The sequence below is a fragment of the Stylophora pistillata genome, chromosome 2, assembly GCF_964205215.1.
Source record: "Stylophora pistillata chromosome 2, jaStyPist1.2, whole genome shotgun sequence".
In the NCBI taxonomy this organism is placed as follows: Eukaryota; Metazoa; Cnidaria; class Anthozoa; order Scleractinia; family Pocilloporidae; genus Stylophora; species Stylophora pistillata.
This window is the reverse complement of record NC_142520.1, coordinates 11,797,089-11,813,279: the sequence shown is the minus strand read 5'-3', so window position 1 is coordinate 11,813,279 and position 16,191 is coordinate 11,797,089. Positions and strand designations below refer to the sequence as shown.

The 16,191-nt window shown below is 37.7% G+C and overlaps 1 protein-coding gene and 1 long non-coding RNA gene across 5 annotated transcripts; one reads left to right on the top strand and one right to left on the bottom strand.

Moving 5' to 3' along the window:
* Window positions 1-4,806: 4,806 nt before the first annotated feature.
* On the bottom strand, window positions 4,807-9,226 carry LOC148737141 (uncharacterized). Of its 4 annotated transcripts, none has more exons than XR_015996131.1 (4): window positions 8,662-9,226; window positions 8,206-8,494; window positions 7,527-7,701; window positions 4,807-7,114 (listed from the first exon to the last, which is right to left on the bottom strand). It is a non-coding gene; the product is annotated as an uncharacterized LOC148737141 (long non-coding RNA). The 4 variants fall into 4 exon arrangements; XR_015996130.1 differs by having other exon boundaries at window positions 8,710-9,224; XR_015996133.1 differs by having other exon boundaries at window positions 8,443-8,494; window positions 8,662-9,220.
* A 1,898-nt stretch (window positions 9,227-11,124) lies between these two features.
* LOC148737140 (uncharacterized) lies at window positions 11,125-14,246 on the top strand. The gene is made up of 2 exons (XM_088747293.1): window positions 11,125-11,760; window positions 12,297-14,246. Exons 1-2 carry the CDS (start codon window positions 11,434-11,436, stop codon window positions 12,303-12,305), a joined length of 336 nt encoding a protein of 111 aa, XP_088603419.1. The 5' UTR covers window positions 11,125-11,433; the 3' UTR covers window positions 12,306-14,246.
* The last annotated feature ends 1,945 nt before the right edge of the window (window positions 14,247-16,191 follow it).

Here is a 16,191-nt window from a genome sequence, read left to right as displayed (position 1 = left end):
ATGACTGTAGCTTAGTAGAATATTAAACAAACATTGAAATACTGTCACTTCACTACAGCAGTTTAAGACCATAATAAATGTAATATTTAACTACATGTAGATTATATCATTTTAATGTTGCACATGTATAATTAAACATATCATTAGCAGTAGGTAACTTTTAATGTGACAAGTACATGACTTGTGTATAGGTGTTCTTGTACATTAAGTGAATCATTTTGTACATGAAGGGCAAAGCTAAGTGATGCAGCCAATGTTGTTACATACAGTTAGTGTACAATGCATAACAGTAATAAATTAGATTTAAACACTGAAACTGTTAAAAATGTGCCAAGTGCATTATCCTGTTTTTCCTTATTCCGTGTAAAAGATAAGTAGTACAAATCTGACCCGTAATGAATCCTCTCTCCTCTTTTAACGTTTTTCTTCGCCCCTATTAAATATCTACACCGATGGAATTTTTTTTCACATACAGGCAACTTGTCAGAGCCTCTAAATCTGGACCAACACAAATATGAATATGCAGTGTGGTCGAAAAAGAATCAGTGTATTGGTCGATCCTCCACATTCAAAGCGCCCAAAAGAAATAAGCATTGATTTAACAATCGATATCAGTGAAACATCATCAATAGTACCACCGAGAACTCAAGAAGTGATTGGTAATTAACTGCTCTTGGTTCCTGTTGACGAATAAAGCGGAGTTCACTCTCGATCTTGGGTGGGCGATATAATTAATGTAAGCTAATCGACCCCATTACCACCAACACCCCCAAGATAGGGTCAAGATAACCTAGTTTATAATCTTACCTCGAGCATCGAGTGCTTGCTTTACTCAGTCGATATATTTCAATCCTCCATTACATCTCGAGCGCGCGTTAAAAACATGAAAATAACTTTAATACGAACAACAGTGGACTCCAAACCTCAATTTGCCTTGAAACTACGATGCCAATTCTTCAACTTGACCGTTTCGAAATTCCAAATAATAAATAAACACCACGCGCAATGAATGACAAAACAGTACGAAAAAATAGCATTTCTACCACTAAGTCGATGAAAAGAAAAAAAATAAAACGGTGGAATCCTTAACTCCGTTGCAGTCTTCGCAGTTTAAGTATTAAACTACCAGAGACTTTGTGTTTTGATAAGATATTCAACGGTAAAGTTTTAAAAGCGTACAGGGGAGAAGTAAAAACAACAAGGGACGTCATCTGCGCATGTCTGAAATTTCCTTAACTCACGTGCGTACGCTGTTCCGTGAGGCCTAAATTTGACTCTAACAATTGCGCTTCATACTAATGACGTCATGAAATTTTAGACCCCCCGCGTGACTCAGACAAACAAACTCCACTTCTTTGAGAGCTACAAGGGAAATGGCGAGTAGTTCGCTTATTCCCTTACAGTTCTGACCGAAGAGGACGGCGTTCCTGGCTCCAAATTTGAAAGAGAACCGGAAGAATACACTTTAGACCAGCTAAAATGGTGGTTAAAATGTAGGGGCTTAAAATTAAGCGGTAAACGAGGAGATCTTGTACAGACTGTGTGAGATGCGGGAATTATCACACCCTTGATCCGGCAATCGATCATGGAAAATGGTTTGCTGCCAAAGTTTTTCAAGAAAATTCTGATGTAAACAATGTAAAAAGGGGGTTGACAGGCCTACACGACTCCCCAGCGCGTGTTTAGAATAGCCTATTCAAAGTTTGGCCCTCACGAGCATGTTTTTGAGCGATCGCCCTCTTTTGTAAGATACAAGCGGCGGATTTTTGTATATTTCGCTCAATACTGATTGTGTTTCTATTAAATGCCAGTTCATGTAGTTTATGTAGTTAATGTTCAGGAAGTTGTCATCGAATAATTTCTGTTTCTTTGACGCTGAATTTTCTCTTTCTTTCGGTGCTTTCCTCTAAGGAGCATGTGCTGAACTTACTTGCGCTGGTCTTAGATTTGCCTTTAGTGGATCGGGAAATTCGGCTGTTGGAACTTTTCCGCCGGGCCAGTGAAGAGCACAACTATAACTTAAGTGTTTCTTGTTATGTTTTTCTCCGTAAAAAACTCATGCGAACAACCCACCAGCCAACGCTTCTACTTTGCCATGTCTCGCGAAGGTTTTGGGAAAGGAATGAATACTTTCTTCCCTAATTCCTTTCACTCTTTGAGTGATTTTGGCCATTTATCTGCATATCTTGAGTCTGTCTTACACTCACCCCAACAACAGTGTTTGGTACCAACCATGCCCCTTCCTTTCAGAACGCCAAGTCATTTTTTGACGAAATTTTCCGTTGTTTTGTTTTAACTTTACAGCTCTCGTTCATACATTTCCTTAAGCTGGTCGCAATGTTTGTCTGAGTCTGTGCGGGGGGTCTCATAGGTTATCCCATAACAAAATCTATTTTTAGTAATAGTATAAAGCGCTATTCAGGCATCGTTAGGCTCCCAATATTGCAGTGGAATTGTGAAGAAAGTTTGCTTTGAAATGGTGAGTGAGGTCATGGACTTCATTCTTAATCCAAAAGCACAGACAGTTTTAGCCATGGAGACATTTTTAATACAACAAACTACAGAGGGGGAGAGGCGATTAAAGTCCGGGGTCCAGATGTTCAAAGGGCGTATAACTCACTCCAAAGGATAAATCGCTATGCAGAGGATAACGGTTGACAGGAAAGTACCACGCTATCGACCGGATGGAGATTTATCCACGTTATCTACCTTTCTGAGACAACCGGGCCTGTTCTTTTTTGTCATTTGGATGACACATCGTATTTATTCAGAACAAACACTTCGTGTTTGTTGAAGGTTGCATGTTTCTACCTTTCTGAGACAACCGGGCCTGTTCTTTTTTTCATTTGGATGACAAATCGTATTTATTCAGAACAAACACTTCGTGTTTGTTGAAGGTTGCATGTTGCATAGAAAGAAAAGAAATCTACAGGTTTATAATTTTTCTTTCCTTATCTCTTTAATTTTTTTTAATCTTTTCATTTCTGCAACGTCCTTCTCAGTCTATATATAAAACGAAGGGCTAACGCTCGAAACGTCAGCTTTTGTAATCGTTACGGTGGCCAATTTACCACTTCAACTTTGTTGATATATCCAAATTATTTCGTTACTCCCACCGACGCAGCCCCAAACAGTTTCTTTCGAAACTATCAGCCTTTATATATAAAACACTCGACAAACCATCCAATCGATGAATGATATAAGCGTAAAATTTAAATCATGTGAAATCCTACACCTAAGCGAAAGAAATTCGAATAGTGCCCTTGTTTTAATGTATCATTATTCATCGAGTACGATTAAATATAACTTTTAATATTTTTTCTGCTTCAAAAGCTGGCTGTAAAGGGATCTGAACCGGAAAGAGCTATATATCTTCGTTTCTAGACTAGCAATGACGAAATTCGTTGGAAACTATATACATCCTTACAAAGGAATTAATTTGGAAAGCATCAATTATATGTGTGCTTCATTTTGACTGGTTACCAGTCGTTTAGAACCCCCGAGCGTTTTCTACCCAGTCGACTGCTACCCATTCAGTTGAGCCGTTTCGTTCTTTACCTATACGTATATTTACGATGGTGGTGATAAGAAAATATCAAATTGAATTTATTTTAATCATCAGACATTTCCAGTACATTACGACTATGACAAGATTTATATCCTTCCCATCGATCCACCGATCACAACTCGCTTTGTCTGGATAAACCCAAATGCTTGGATAAATCAGAAAAATATGAAGTTTGACCTGTATGGATGTATAATTGATAATGCCACAACAAAAAGCCATCTTGGTAGGTTAATTGTAAATATTTTTCGTTATGTTGGAGACACCAGATAATACTGTCGAGTCTCGATTAACCAGACCTCGATTATTCCGATTTCGGATTATAAACAATTATTGGATGAGGTTTTTGTGATGTCCAGAATAATCAAGGTCGAGGTAAGTGTTATCAGCCGATGCCCAAGGCTGAGGCTGATAACACTAACCGAGACCTTGATTATTCCGGATATCACAAAAACCGAATCTAATAATTGTTTTATTATACATTGCTTTAATGAAAATAACGTTAAACGCATTATCGCAGCGAACACAGTTTATTTTCGAACACTTAAAAATGTACAACTGTGTGGTGAACAAATTTTCTTTGTGTCAAATTTTCTTTCCTTTTTGTAGCGTGGCTCCTGAATATTTTTCTCTTTAAGGGCGATGATTCGTAGAAAAGTTCCTTCGCCACTTTTGTCGATCTTTTAGCATTTTACGAATCTTTATCTTCAAGTAATCTCTCAATTTCTCGCTGGGTCGATGAAGCGAATCGAGAAGCCATTCTTACTTCGCTGTCCGTGAACTTGACATTGCTTCACTGGAAATCATGCATTGCGCTTAAACTGCAGATTATTCACTAATCTGTACGTACAGATTAGTGAATAATCTTTAGGTTGCGCTGTTTCCCAGAATTAACTGTAAGTGTTTAACCAATGAGAAGACAGATGGTGACTACGATGTATAATAATTCAGATAGTTAGTGATTTTGATCACTAATAGCCGTTTTGGCATTTTGTCCACCCTTGGCGGTTTTGGTATTTTGTGCACAAGTTGCCGTTTGGCATTTTGGCCACTAGTGGCCGTTTTTGGCATTTTGTCCACTAGTGGCCGTTCTGAACACATAGTTTTTTAAGTGCAGATTTTCTGAAGTAAAGAAAATTTGGTAAAAACCACAATGAAAGAGATGCTTTCTTGCCATTTCAGTATATGTCGGGTAACATGTGCTCTACAATGTATCATTCTAACCAGGACACTCAACTACATTGAAGAAAAAAAAGTTTAATAGTCTATAAAAGCCACTCCACAGTTGAATTGATTACAACAACTTTTACAACAAAGACAGAATTTCTTTTGAGAACTATTTACTGAAATTTATACATCCGTGCTTTAAATATTCAAAATAGGATATGGCGTATCTGACAGCGATTTTTCTGAGAATCTTTTTTACAAATGTATATGCAGACATTACCATAGAGATGATAATCCAAAAGGATTAAAAAAAATCATGTTACATTATACCATGTCACTTAAGCAAATCTTTGGAAATTTCCATGGACATTTCTGGATCGATTAGAATGTTACTGAACATTTACATTTTACCATGTCCATAGAAGATCTATGGAAATTTCCATATACATGTCAGGATCAATTATAACCGTACATCTTAAATTTTGCTGTGTTATGGAAGGTCTAAGGAAATTTCCATGCACATGTGTAGATCGACTAGAGCTGAACATCTTACATTATACCATGTTAATAGAAGGTCTATGGAAATTTCCACCACGTCAGGATCAATTATAACCGTACATCTTTAATTTTGCTTGTTAATGGAAGGTCTATGGAAATTTCCATGCACATGTGTAGATTGATTAGAGCTGAACATCCTTACATTATACCATCTTAATGGAAGGTCTATGAAAATTTCCATGCACATGTCTTGATAGATTACAGCTGAATATCTTACATTATACCATGTTAATGGAAGGTCTATGGAAATTTCCATGCACATGTCTAGATCGATTAGAGCTGATCATCTTACATTATACCATCTTAACGGAAGGTCTATGGAAATTTCCATGTACATGTCAAGATCGATTAGAGCTGAACATGTTACATTTTACCATGTTAGTAGAAGGTCTATGGAAATTTTCATGCACATGTCTAGATCGATTACAGATAAATATCTTACATCATACCATGTTAATGCAAGGTCTATGGAAATTTCCATGCACATGTCTAGATCGATTACAGATAAATATCTTACATCTTACCATGTTAATGCAAGGTCTATGGAAATTTCCATGCACATGTCTAGATCGATTAGAGCTGAACATCTCACATTGTACCATCTTAATGGAAGGTCTATGGAAATTTCCATGCACAGGTGTAGATCGATTGGAGCTGAACATCTTACATTATACCATGTTAATGGAATTAAGGTCTATGGAAATTTCCACCATGTCAGGATCAATTATAACCGTACATCTTAAATTTTGCTGTGTTAATGGAAGGTCTATGGGAATTTCCATGCACATGTGTAGATCGATTAGAGCTGAACATCTTACATTATAGCATGTTAATGGAAGGTCTACGGAAATTTCCACCATGTCAGGATCAATTATAACCGTACATCTTAAATTTTTCTGTGTTAATGGAAGGTCTATGGAAATTTCCATGCACATGTCTAGATTGATGAGAGCTGAACATCCTTACATATTATACCATCTTAATGGAAGGTCTATGAAAATTTCCATGCACATGTCTCGATCGATTACAGCTGAATATCTTACATTATACCATGTTAATGGAAGGTTTTATGGAAATTTCCATGCACACGTGTAGATCAATTACAGCTGAATATCTTACATTATACCATGTTAATGGAAGGTCTATGGAAATTTCCATGCACATGTCTAGATCGATTAGATTTGAACATCTCACATTGTACCATCTTAATGGAAGGTCTATGTAAATTTCCATGCACATGTGTAGATCTATTTATAGCTGAATATCTTACATTAGATCATGTTAATGGAAGGTCTATGGAAAGTTCCATGCACATGCCTAGATCGATTAGAGCTGAACATCTTACATTTTACCATGTTAGTAGAAGGTCTATGAAAATTTTCATGCACGTGTGAGTCGATTGCAACTGAATATCTAAGATACGTCATTTTATCATACAGAAGATCTATGGAAATTTCCATGCACATTGTTTGGATCGATCATGACTCAAAAATTCTTTCGTTTGAGCCATGTTGCTGGAATATCCATGGAAATTTCCATGCACATTGTGTGAATTGATCATAGCTTAACATCTTAAATCTTGCCATGTCAATGGAAGATCTATGGAAATTTCCATGCACAAGTGTGAATTGATTATAACTGAAAATCTTATATTTTACCATTCTGCTGGAAGATCTATGGAAATTTTCATTCACAAGTGTGAATCGATTATAACTGAAAATCTTATATTTTGACGATCTACTTTCCAAATTCTGACCTGAACCGTTGATGCTCAAGCTTCTCTGTATAATCTGGGGGGACATCAACATTTATTTCTGCATCAGCCTGACATAAATAAAGAAAAGCAAGCTTAAAAAACTGTAGCAAAAACACTTATTCCAGAAATTTAATATTTGAAAGACATGAACCAGACAGTAGAGAATGAAATGACCTCAACAATAAATAAGCTTCTAATTTAAGTAACTTACAGCTGTATACCATCAAGCTGTAACAGAGATCAGTTTGTGATTTTTCTAATAGTACTTGTCATTGTTACTAATATTATTGTTATTTACAATTATTATTATCATTATTGGTCTTGTATAATGCTAAGAATTAAAATGTAAGATCATCACACTCCATCTGAGCAAAAGAGATATCTTCAGTGTATGAACAGAGTATAATTGTTAATGGAAAGTATTGTTGAGATTTTTTGTTTCTATTTATTCTCCATTGTACAGCAGATATTTCCACTTACTTTCACTACAGTTAACCACTGTTCTCAGTGGATGAGGGTTTACCGGTTTCCAGTTTTCCTTTTTGCCACTCCCCCAGTGAAATGGGTGACATCCCCTCCTTCACAGAAAAAACATGCTCAACCTCGGCAGCCTTTGGAGTTGGGGTGTAACAACTCTCAAAGGAGGTCACAAGCTCTATCAATTAACAAGAGAAAACATTTTAAGATATTGTATCCATCCATATTGTCAGGAGAGGATAAACATCAATCAATTGAAGGCTTAAAATATAACTACATGACCGTCGCAATAGTTTTACAAATCTACTCTGCTCCTCTTGAATTTTATATATATTTTTTATTACTAATCCGTAATTAGTTAACTATAGATTTTCTCTTAGTTAACTAATTAATATATATACTACTGTAAATAGCTCCTAGTCTTTTTTCTTTTTTAGTGTCCCCAAATTAGTAAGGGATTTTTCCCTAGCTTAGGATGGCTCTTCATGCAATGACAATTTCAATAAAGTTTTACTACTACTACCACTATTACTACTGCTGCTGCTACTACTGCAGCTACTGAGGCTGCTGCTACTACTACTACTACTACTACTACTACTACTACTACTACTACTACTACTACTACTACTACTACTCATTTTCCAAGGTAGAAGTTTACTGATTGCATTCCTCCTAACAGTACCTATAGAGGTTCTTGTGTCCTTCTTTACCAAAAATTCAGAAAGCCGGTAAGACACAATTTAATATGACTATCAATTAACAACAACATTTAGTATTTTGAAGCTGCCAATTAAGCATCCCAGCAGTGAAACTTTGACTAAAATCGGCAGCAGGTATAAGATGGTTCTGCAATGTAACTATTCTCAAAGAGAGTTTTCCTCTCAACTGAATTCAATGAAAATGAAACTCTGATTCTTACTTGTTAAACATCTGGTCAGCAGCTTCATGAGTGTGTCCAAATTTAGTTTTACCTATAAAGACAAAAGTTAGATTTGAAGAAATTTTTTGTTCATGAATCACGTTATAAAAGGAACGGTTATAGATTCGTTTTATTTAATTTACTCTGATTTATGATTTAGACTATATACGAGAAGAAACTTGTTGGTGCAACTAAAGGACAACATAAGATGTACTATACCTTTCATTTAGTTTGGCGTGCATCCATAGCCAATCAAGTGCGATTTACCTTGTTTGCAGCGAGTTATTGCCCTGAAGATTCCTACGTATCATGCACATCTCTGCGAGATCCACGGCTTCTAAGCATTTCTCAGCACATCCAGATTTTGTTGCCTTAAATATACAGAAACCCACAGAAGTGATGAATATTTCGTAACTTTGAGTCGATATTAGCCTAAATCTCAGACGGTCTGAATCCAGTTTCTCAAATATCCGTCAAAATCACGAGGGCGCCTTGTATCGTCAGAGAACCAGGCTAAATAATCGCCTTCGTGCCTTCATCTTGAGGTAAAGGACTGTAACTCGTAAACAACAAAACAGCGAACGGCGGAAACAAATCACCCAAGCAGCCTTTTTTCCTCTCTCTACAAAAAACCGACCAAAACGTTTACTCTTCCCCACTTCTGCTCTATATGGCATAGCCAGCAACAAAATAATATCGATTGATTGTTTTTTTTTTTTTTTAAGTCGTTACGCTGTTGGCTGTTTTGGTGTTTACGTCCACTCTGTAATGGCTATTTCGAACTCAGTCTCTCTAATAAACGACATTAATAGTTTATACGTTGCGCTACAGTCGAATTTAATTCAGACGAATTTAATTCAAGGTCGCACAAGCAATTAAATTCGACGAGAGCGCGACGTCTAAAACGAATTAAATTCGTCTGGTAAATTAAATTCGTCTGGTAAATTAAATTCGTCCTTGACGTTTTATCCGTCTTGGTAAGACGGATAAAATATCGATAACGCGTCTTCAGTTTTAACGTCGCACAGAGATTCGCGTATAATGAAATGCATGCATTTTCTTGGTGTATTTCAATTTTTCCAAAATGACACCTCTGACCAGAGGCACTGCATTTGGGAAGAGAAATAAATTCGGTTCAAACTGATTTCGACGCATAAAACCAAGCCACGATTTACGTCGACGGAACGACGAATTCGTCTGAATTAAATTCGACCGTAACGCGACGTATAAACTAGGCCTACGGAATGCGTTACGATATGTCACTGCAGGCGTTCGTGATACTTCCTATCCAATTACCACAATTATCGCTTTGGATTTTAGAGCCTTTCCTTCTTTCAAAGAAGCAGCATGACACTTCTCGCCATCGCAACCTCCAGGTCTTTTCACTTTGTAAACTTTTCCTACGACAGATACGTCTCTCTTTGTTTACTAGGTTAGAAATATCAACTTATCCTTTTTTAATTTGGCTAAGATGACAACTAAAGAGTATGATGAAACTTTCTAAATTGCAGACAATGTGTCTTTGTCAGATATTTTCAAATCAAAACTTCAAATATCTAACATTATAAGGTCAGGCATTCCTTCGACCTTGCGCGTACATAATACAGGCTTAAAATAAATGACTTAATGACAAAAATTACGTAAACTCGGCCCTTCTGTTACAATTCTTGTTTACATCAAAAAATTTATCAAAATACATCGAAATGAAAACTGCCTTTTTTATTGATCCTCTAATTTCCCAAGAGACGGTAGCTTATAGATTAGGGCGTCAAGATTGTTCCACTATCCTAGTTGCTGTATTATGGATTTATGACGCTCCACTTTGCAGTGCAAATCCAGCTCACTAATACGTGTTCTTCACAATGTTCACAATAAGCCTTTTTTACTTGCTTTGGACGCGCCGCCCAAAGCCCGATTGAATTCCCGGTCTTCCTCTACGTCTAAAGTCGGAAACTTGTCAAATTCTTTCAAAACGGGGCAAAACCTCCTGGACTGATCTTCAACTTTGATGAAATGAAGTTTTAGTTCTCTCATTTTTGCGCGTTTCCGGCGTTGGGTTTTTGAGGTCAGTTCGTTCCTATCTCGTTTTTTACTTTGGATAAGTCGGAAAAATTAACTTTTGGAATACACTGATATCCTTTTTTTTTTTTCAGCCATGTCCACGATTTTAGCATCATTTTAAACACTGGAGGAAAAACACTTGGAGGAGCTCTTAATTGCTCTTTGGCTGCGTGAATAGGTATTGAATTGTACGGACGGTATAAGCTGGCAAACAGTTTTCCGACTATTCATAACGAGATCTGTTACTTTGAGAACATCAAAGAATTCCTCTACTTTTCCCCCTATATCAACTGCAGTGTTTCTGAATTGAGAATTATTATCCTCAAACAGAAAGAAAAACGTTCTGTTTTTGAAGTTAGGGAAGAGCTGATTAGAAATTTACCTTCAAGGTTGCCGCTTTGCGCCTTGTTACCGCTGAAGCTTTCATTTTCAGAAATGACTACATTGTGATCGTCCTCACAACCTGCAGCGCTAGAAGTTTCTACTTCTTACTCTTTGGAAGCTCTGTGCTCAGGCGAGAGTGGTGTTTCAGCTCTTGAAGAGTCTAACGATTCGGTACTCGATCGAGGCTTCCCTTTTCCGTTTAGCAGGCGTGCTTGCTAAGAGAGGTTGAAATACCTCCACGGCTGACTCTTCTGTTCTCGTAGCTCGGCTCTCAAAGCTTTCTTCAGTAACTGATGTCTCTACCAAAGGCTCCTCGGCGAGACTTGAAGGAATCGAGAGTGACAGTGGCTCTTCTGCAACCGAACTAGAGTAATCCATAATATCCATAGCCGTTCATGTATTCCTATTTCAGTTTGAAAAAACTAACAGTTTCCTCAACAGCGTGATGCGGCTGTCGGAAATTTGAAAACTCCTACGTCATCGGGCATACAAAAGAATTTCTTATGGGGTGTGCATATTAACCAATAAACAAACGATACGGCTTAAATGATCTCAATTCAAAATGGTGGTCGCACATTCTTCAGGGTTCATGCAGGTCAGCTATTTGACAAGCCAGGCTCAAAAAACTCATTTAGTGAAAAGATGAGGGAACAACACGTGGTAGAGGGTCCTCGCTACCTTACTCGAAAGAAGGAAAAAGGGAAAAGCGGCACTATTCCGACAGAAAGTGGTAGTTCGCGAAAACAGAAAACGGAGAGGTGCGCCGGCACACTGCATCATTACAATAAATCATCCATTCTAGCGCGGGATGGCACTGATCCTGGGTCTGTTGTTCACATGAAGCCTGCGAGTGAAGATCGAAGGAAACTCAAGGTACGTTTCGTTTCGAGAATTCTGAAAAATTTAAGCTTCAGTCAGAAGAAAAGAGAATTTGCTCTAAGAAAGATCATTTTGAGTTTGTACGAGATAAGGATCATTTTCTATCGTGCAATAGAAAAATAAGTTTGGAGGAAAAAATGTTCTTGTGTCTTAGATTAGCTGCATTTGATTTGGCTTCCAAAAAGGTCCGCACTGAGTAAACTTGGCCTGTCTATGGCAATGGATTTCCCTCCTTTCGGCGTTTAGCTTACTCTAACCATTCACTCTCAATTTTTACTACCTTTTACATGAAATTTCCCACACAAATTTAAAGCATTTCGCAATGCGAGCACAATAGCAATCAATCTGTAACACTTTTCAAAAATGCCGCAAGAAAGTTCCGCTGCTGGTCTCCGTTTCCGCTAAACGTGTTTGGACGGAGCCGGCGATGCCGCATTTTCAATCGAATTTACTTTTCACACCAATGTAATTCGTAAAAGATACGGTAAAATGGTTTTATGATATTTCAAACGGCATTCATTGTTTCTTAGGTAAAATAAACCTCGGAAAAAGTCTTCTCCTGGACGTTTCAAGTTGTTCTTAAATCCCACCAACGACCTCAATAAACTGTTGTACCGAGAAATTTCTGACATTTCAAGATTTGGAAAACAAGTCAGAAAATTACTAGAAGTAGAATTGTTCCCCACGTCAAGTTCTGACAAACGACCTGCAAATAGTTCCTCTACCAGTGGCTGCGAGGAAAATCAAGCCAAAAAAACGGTGAGGTGAGAATGAGTCAAACACTATTTCCGTACAACCAAGTGAACCATTTTCTTTTGATGCTGAGACCTTGTCGATTACGACGTTTACGTCGACAAACGTAAACGTAAGAGCCAGTGTCATTATAGTTGGCACATATCGAAAAGTGCCACAAATTGGTTTGTGGCTGAGAATGAGGTGGACCTCATGCAGCACATCATAAAGCTTTTCGTGCCTCTAAGAGGGATTGTATTATTGTTTGGAGACTCGTATACTCTAGGTAAGACACAATTATACAAATAAAATGTACTTAAGCTGCACATTTTACAGGCATTGACTCCTTTATTTTCTATGCCATAATACAGTTACTAAATTGCTAAAAGAAGTGAGACAAAATTGCTGACTGGCAGTAACCTGCAGTCAAAACATCTGTAAACAATGCCAATACCTGCAAAAAGTAATAACTTGTTTATCCTTATATTTATGTGTTTCAGTGAGTTTCTGCCTCAAAATGTCGGTTCAGAGGAACGTGAACTTATTATCCGTATATAAGGACGAGAAGCCTGTTTCTGGTTTTAGGAAAGAAGCTGTCATGCTGAGCCGTCCAGCATGCAAGCCGGGATCAGGGTCCAAAGATAACGACGAGTGGAAAATTTGTTTAGCAAAACATGAAACAGATACTATTTTGAATATTCGAATGAGTATTACATGAAAATTTCCATAAAGTTGTTTTGAAAAGGAATTTTGGACACTATAAACTTGTCACTATAAAACTCCATACACCCATTTTGGGCCAAGAAAGTTTGAAATTATTATTATTTTTTGCGTGTGAAAGGGTATTACATGGATATTTCCACGTAGCGGTACCGCTTTGGTCAGGACTGTTTGATACTGTTTGTATACGAGGATAAATATTTCATGGAAATTTCCATAGATCATTTTGGTGAGGCACTATCCGACACAATGAAATCGTATAAGTATTACATGAAAATTTCCTTGTACCTGTTTAAATTGGTTCTGAATGATTGATACTGTTTGTATACGTAAATGAGTATTACATGGAAATTTCTATGTACCTGTTTTGATTAAGAATGTTTGATACTGTTTTGTATACGCGAGTAAGTATTACATGTACATGGAAAATTCCATGGACCCGTTTAATGGCCAAAGGTGTTTGAAATTATTTTTTTACGCGTAAATGGGTATTACATGGAAATTTCCATGTACCCGTTCAATTTTGTTTAACAATGATTGATAATGTTACGTATACGTGAATGAGTATTACATGGAAATTTCCATTGCCTTTTTGTGTGGCACAGTTGTATTGAAATCATAAATACCGTCTGACAAGTTTTCTTCTCTGAAAAATAAATCGACTTTTAAATGGTTTACTTAACCATTCGAGGGATATATGTGCTGCTGTTTGGGCGAGTTATCATAATATTAGGGTACCGTTCACCACTGATAACTGGAAAAGTAGACGCCAACATGCTCATTTTTTACTGTTTAGTAATAAGTTGAAAGAAACCGATTAAAATGTTTTGAAATTAACTGAAACAAATATAAATTGTGATGGCCGATTGAGTCACTGAAATTTTTGATTGAGCCGTAAGTCTTAGTTCATAGACAGCCGCTCGGTGATGTTGGCGATTCTTTGCTTTAACCTCAGTAACTATACCATGGCAAAGTTTGATTTTTTTCCAAATTTCTTACTTCAGAAAATCTGTACTTAAAAAATTACGTGTTTCTGGCGTTTTGTCCACTAGTGGCCGTTTTGGCATTTTGTCCCCTACTTGCTATTTTGGCATTTTGTCCACCAGTGGCCGTTTTGGCATTTTGGCCACAAGTGGCTGTTTTGGCATTTTGTCCACTACTGGCCGTTTGGGTACTTTGTAGACTAGGGGCCGCTTTGGCATTTTGTCTACTTGTGGCCGTTTTGGTAGTTTGTGCACAAGTGGCCATTTTGACATTTTGTCTACTAGTGGCTTTTTTGCATTTTGGCCTCGAGTGGGCGTTGTGGGATTTTGTCCACTACTGGCCGTTTTGGTACTTTGTACACTAGTGACCGTTTTGGCATTTTCTCCACTAGTGACCGTTTTGGCATGTTGTCCACTAATGGCCGTTTTGGTATTTTGTCCACTAGTGGGCCTTTTGGCATTTTCGCCAGTAGTGGCTGTTTTAGCATTTTGTCTAGTACTGGTCGTTTTGGTATTTTTTCCACTAGTTGGTCATCTTGGCATTTTGTTCACTAGTGGCCGTTATTAGAATTTTGTCCACTAGTGGCCGTTTAGCGTTTTGTCCACTAGTGGCCGTTTTGGCATTTTGCCCACTAGGAACCGCTTTAGCATTTTTTCCACTATTGGCCGTTTTCGCATTTTGCCTACTAGGAACCGCTTTAGCATTTTTTCCACTATTGGCCGTTTTGGCATTTTGCCCACTAGGAACCGCTTTAGCATTTTTTCCACTATTGACCATTTTGGCATTTTGCCTACTAGGAACCGCTTTAGCATTTTTTCCACTATTGGCCGTTTTGGCATTTTGCCCACTAGGAACCGCTTTAGCATTTTTTCCACTATTGGCCGTTTTCGCATTTTGCCCACTAGGAACCGCTTTAGCATTTTTTCCACTATTGGCCGTTTTCGCATTTTGCCTACTAGGAACCGCTTTAGCATTTTTTCCACTATTGGCCGTTTTCGCATTTTGCCTACTAGGGGACCTCAGTAGACTTACTGGTTTCTGCCACTCCAGTGAGTGGCAGAAACCAGAAACGCGATGAGCGAGGGGAGGATGCGGGAGAGGGGAAGGAGAGACGAGGTATAAAAGGAGACAAGAAGAAAAACTATCATCGATGAATTACTAGGGAGGTAAATATTCCAAAACATTGTCACAAAATTCAAACAAAAAGACAAACAAAAACAAATTCACAAATCCACAGTGACTCAGCGTGGTCTGTACTCCTATCAACAATGCTATTCGTTGTCACAGAGGTCAAAATGTTGCGGACTCACGAGGCGTAGCCAATCAGATTGCGACATTACTTCTAATTATGGTAAAAACAAAAGCTAAAAGCGAAAAGATGTTCCACTTTGGAGTTTAGAATGATGTGGAAGGGAGTGGGGGGAGGAGGAGGACAGGTCTTATGCCAAAGTTTGCCCCAAAGAAACCATTCACTGAAAAGAACAAATAGAAAAAAATAGCCATTAAAATAACAATGTTTTAGGTGCGAATATTCCAATTTTCATAATAGTTAGGAATTCATAGAAATCAGTTTTAACATGGGTGGAGAAAAATGATTATTCAAAAAGCTACAAAAAAATCCAAAACTTCTCATTCTTCCTCCCAACTTATTTCCCTCAATATTTCCCCTCAAACACCTCGAACCAAACCCTTAGTTGGTCTGCTTTTTGTTCTTAAAAGGTCTTGGTGCAAAAATGCTAAGCATTCTGGGCTATGACTAAAGTACAATTACGGTTTATGGAGTTGGGACTAATAGGCAAGCTTATGTCTAGAGTCCGCTGGATCTCAAGAATTAGGTTCGTCCTCTGCAGAATAGACTCATATACGGAATAACAGAGGAGGAGTGGATATCAGCCAGGGACAGTGATTCGACCATACTTGCCACAGAGATTCCGTTCATACCATTTCATGAGAGGGTAAAGTTTCCCTCTGGATCATTACAGCATCTGA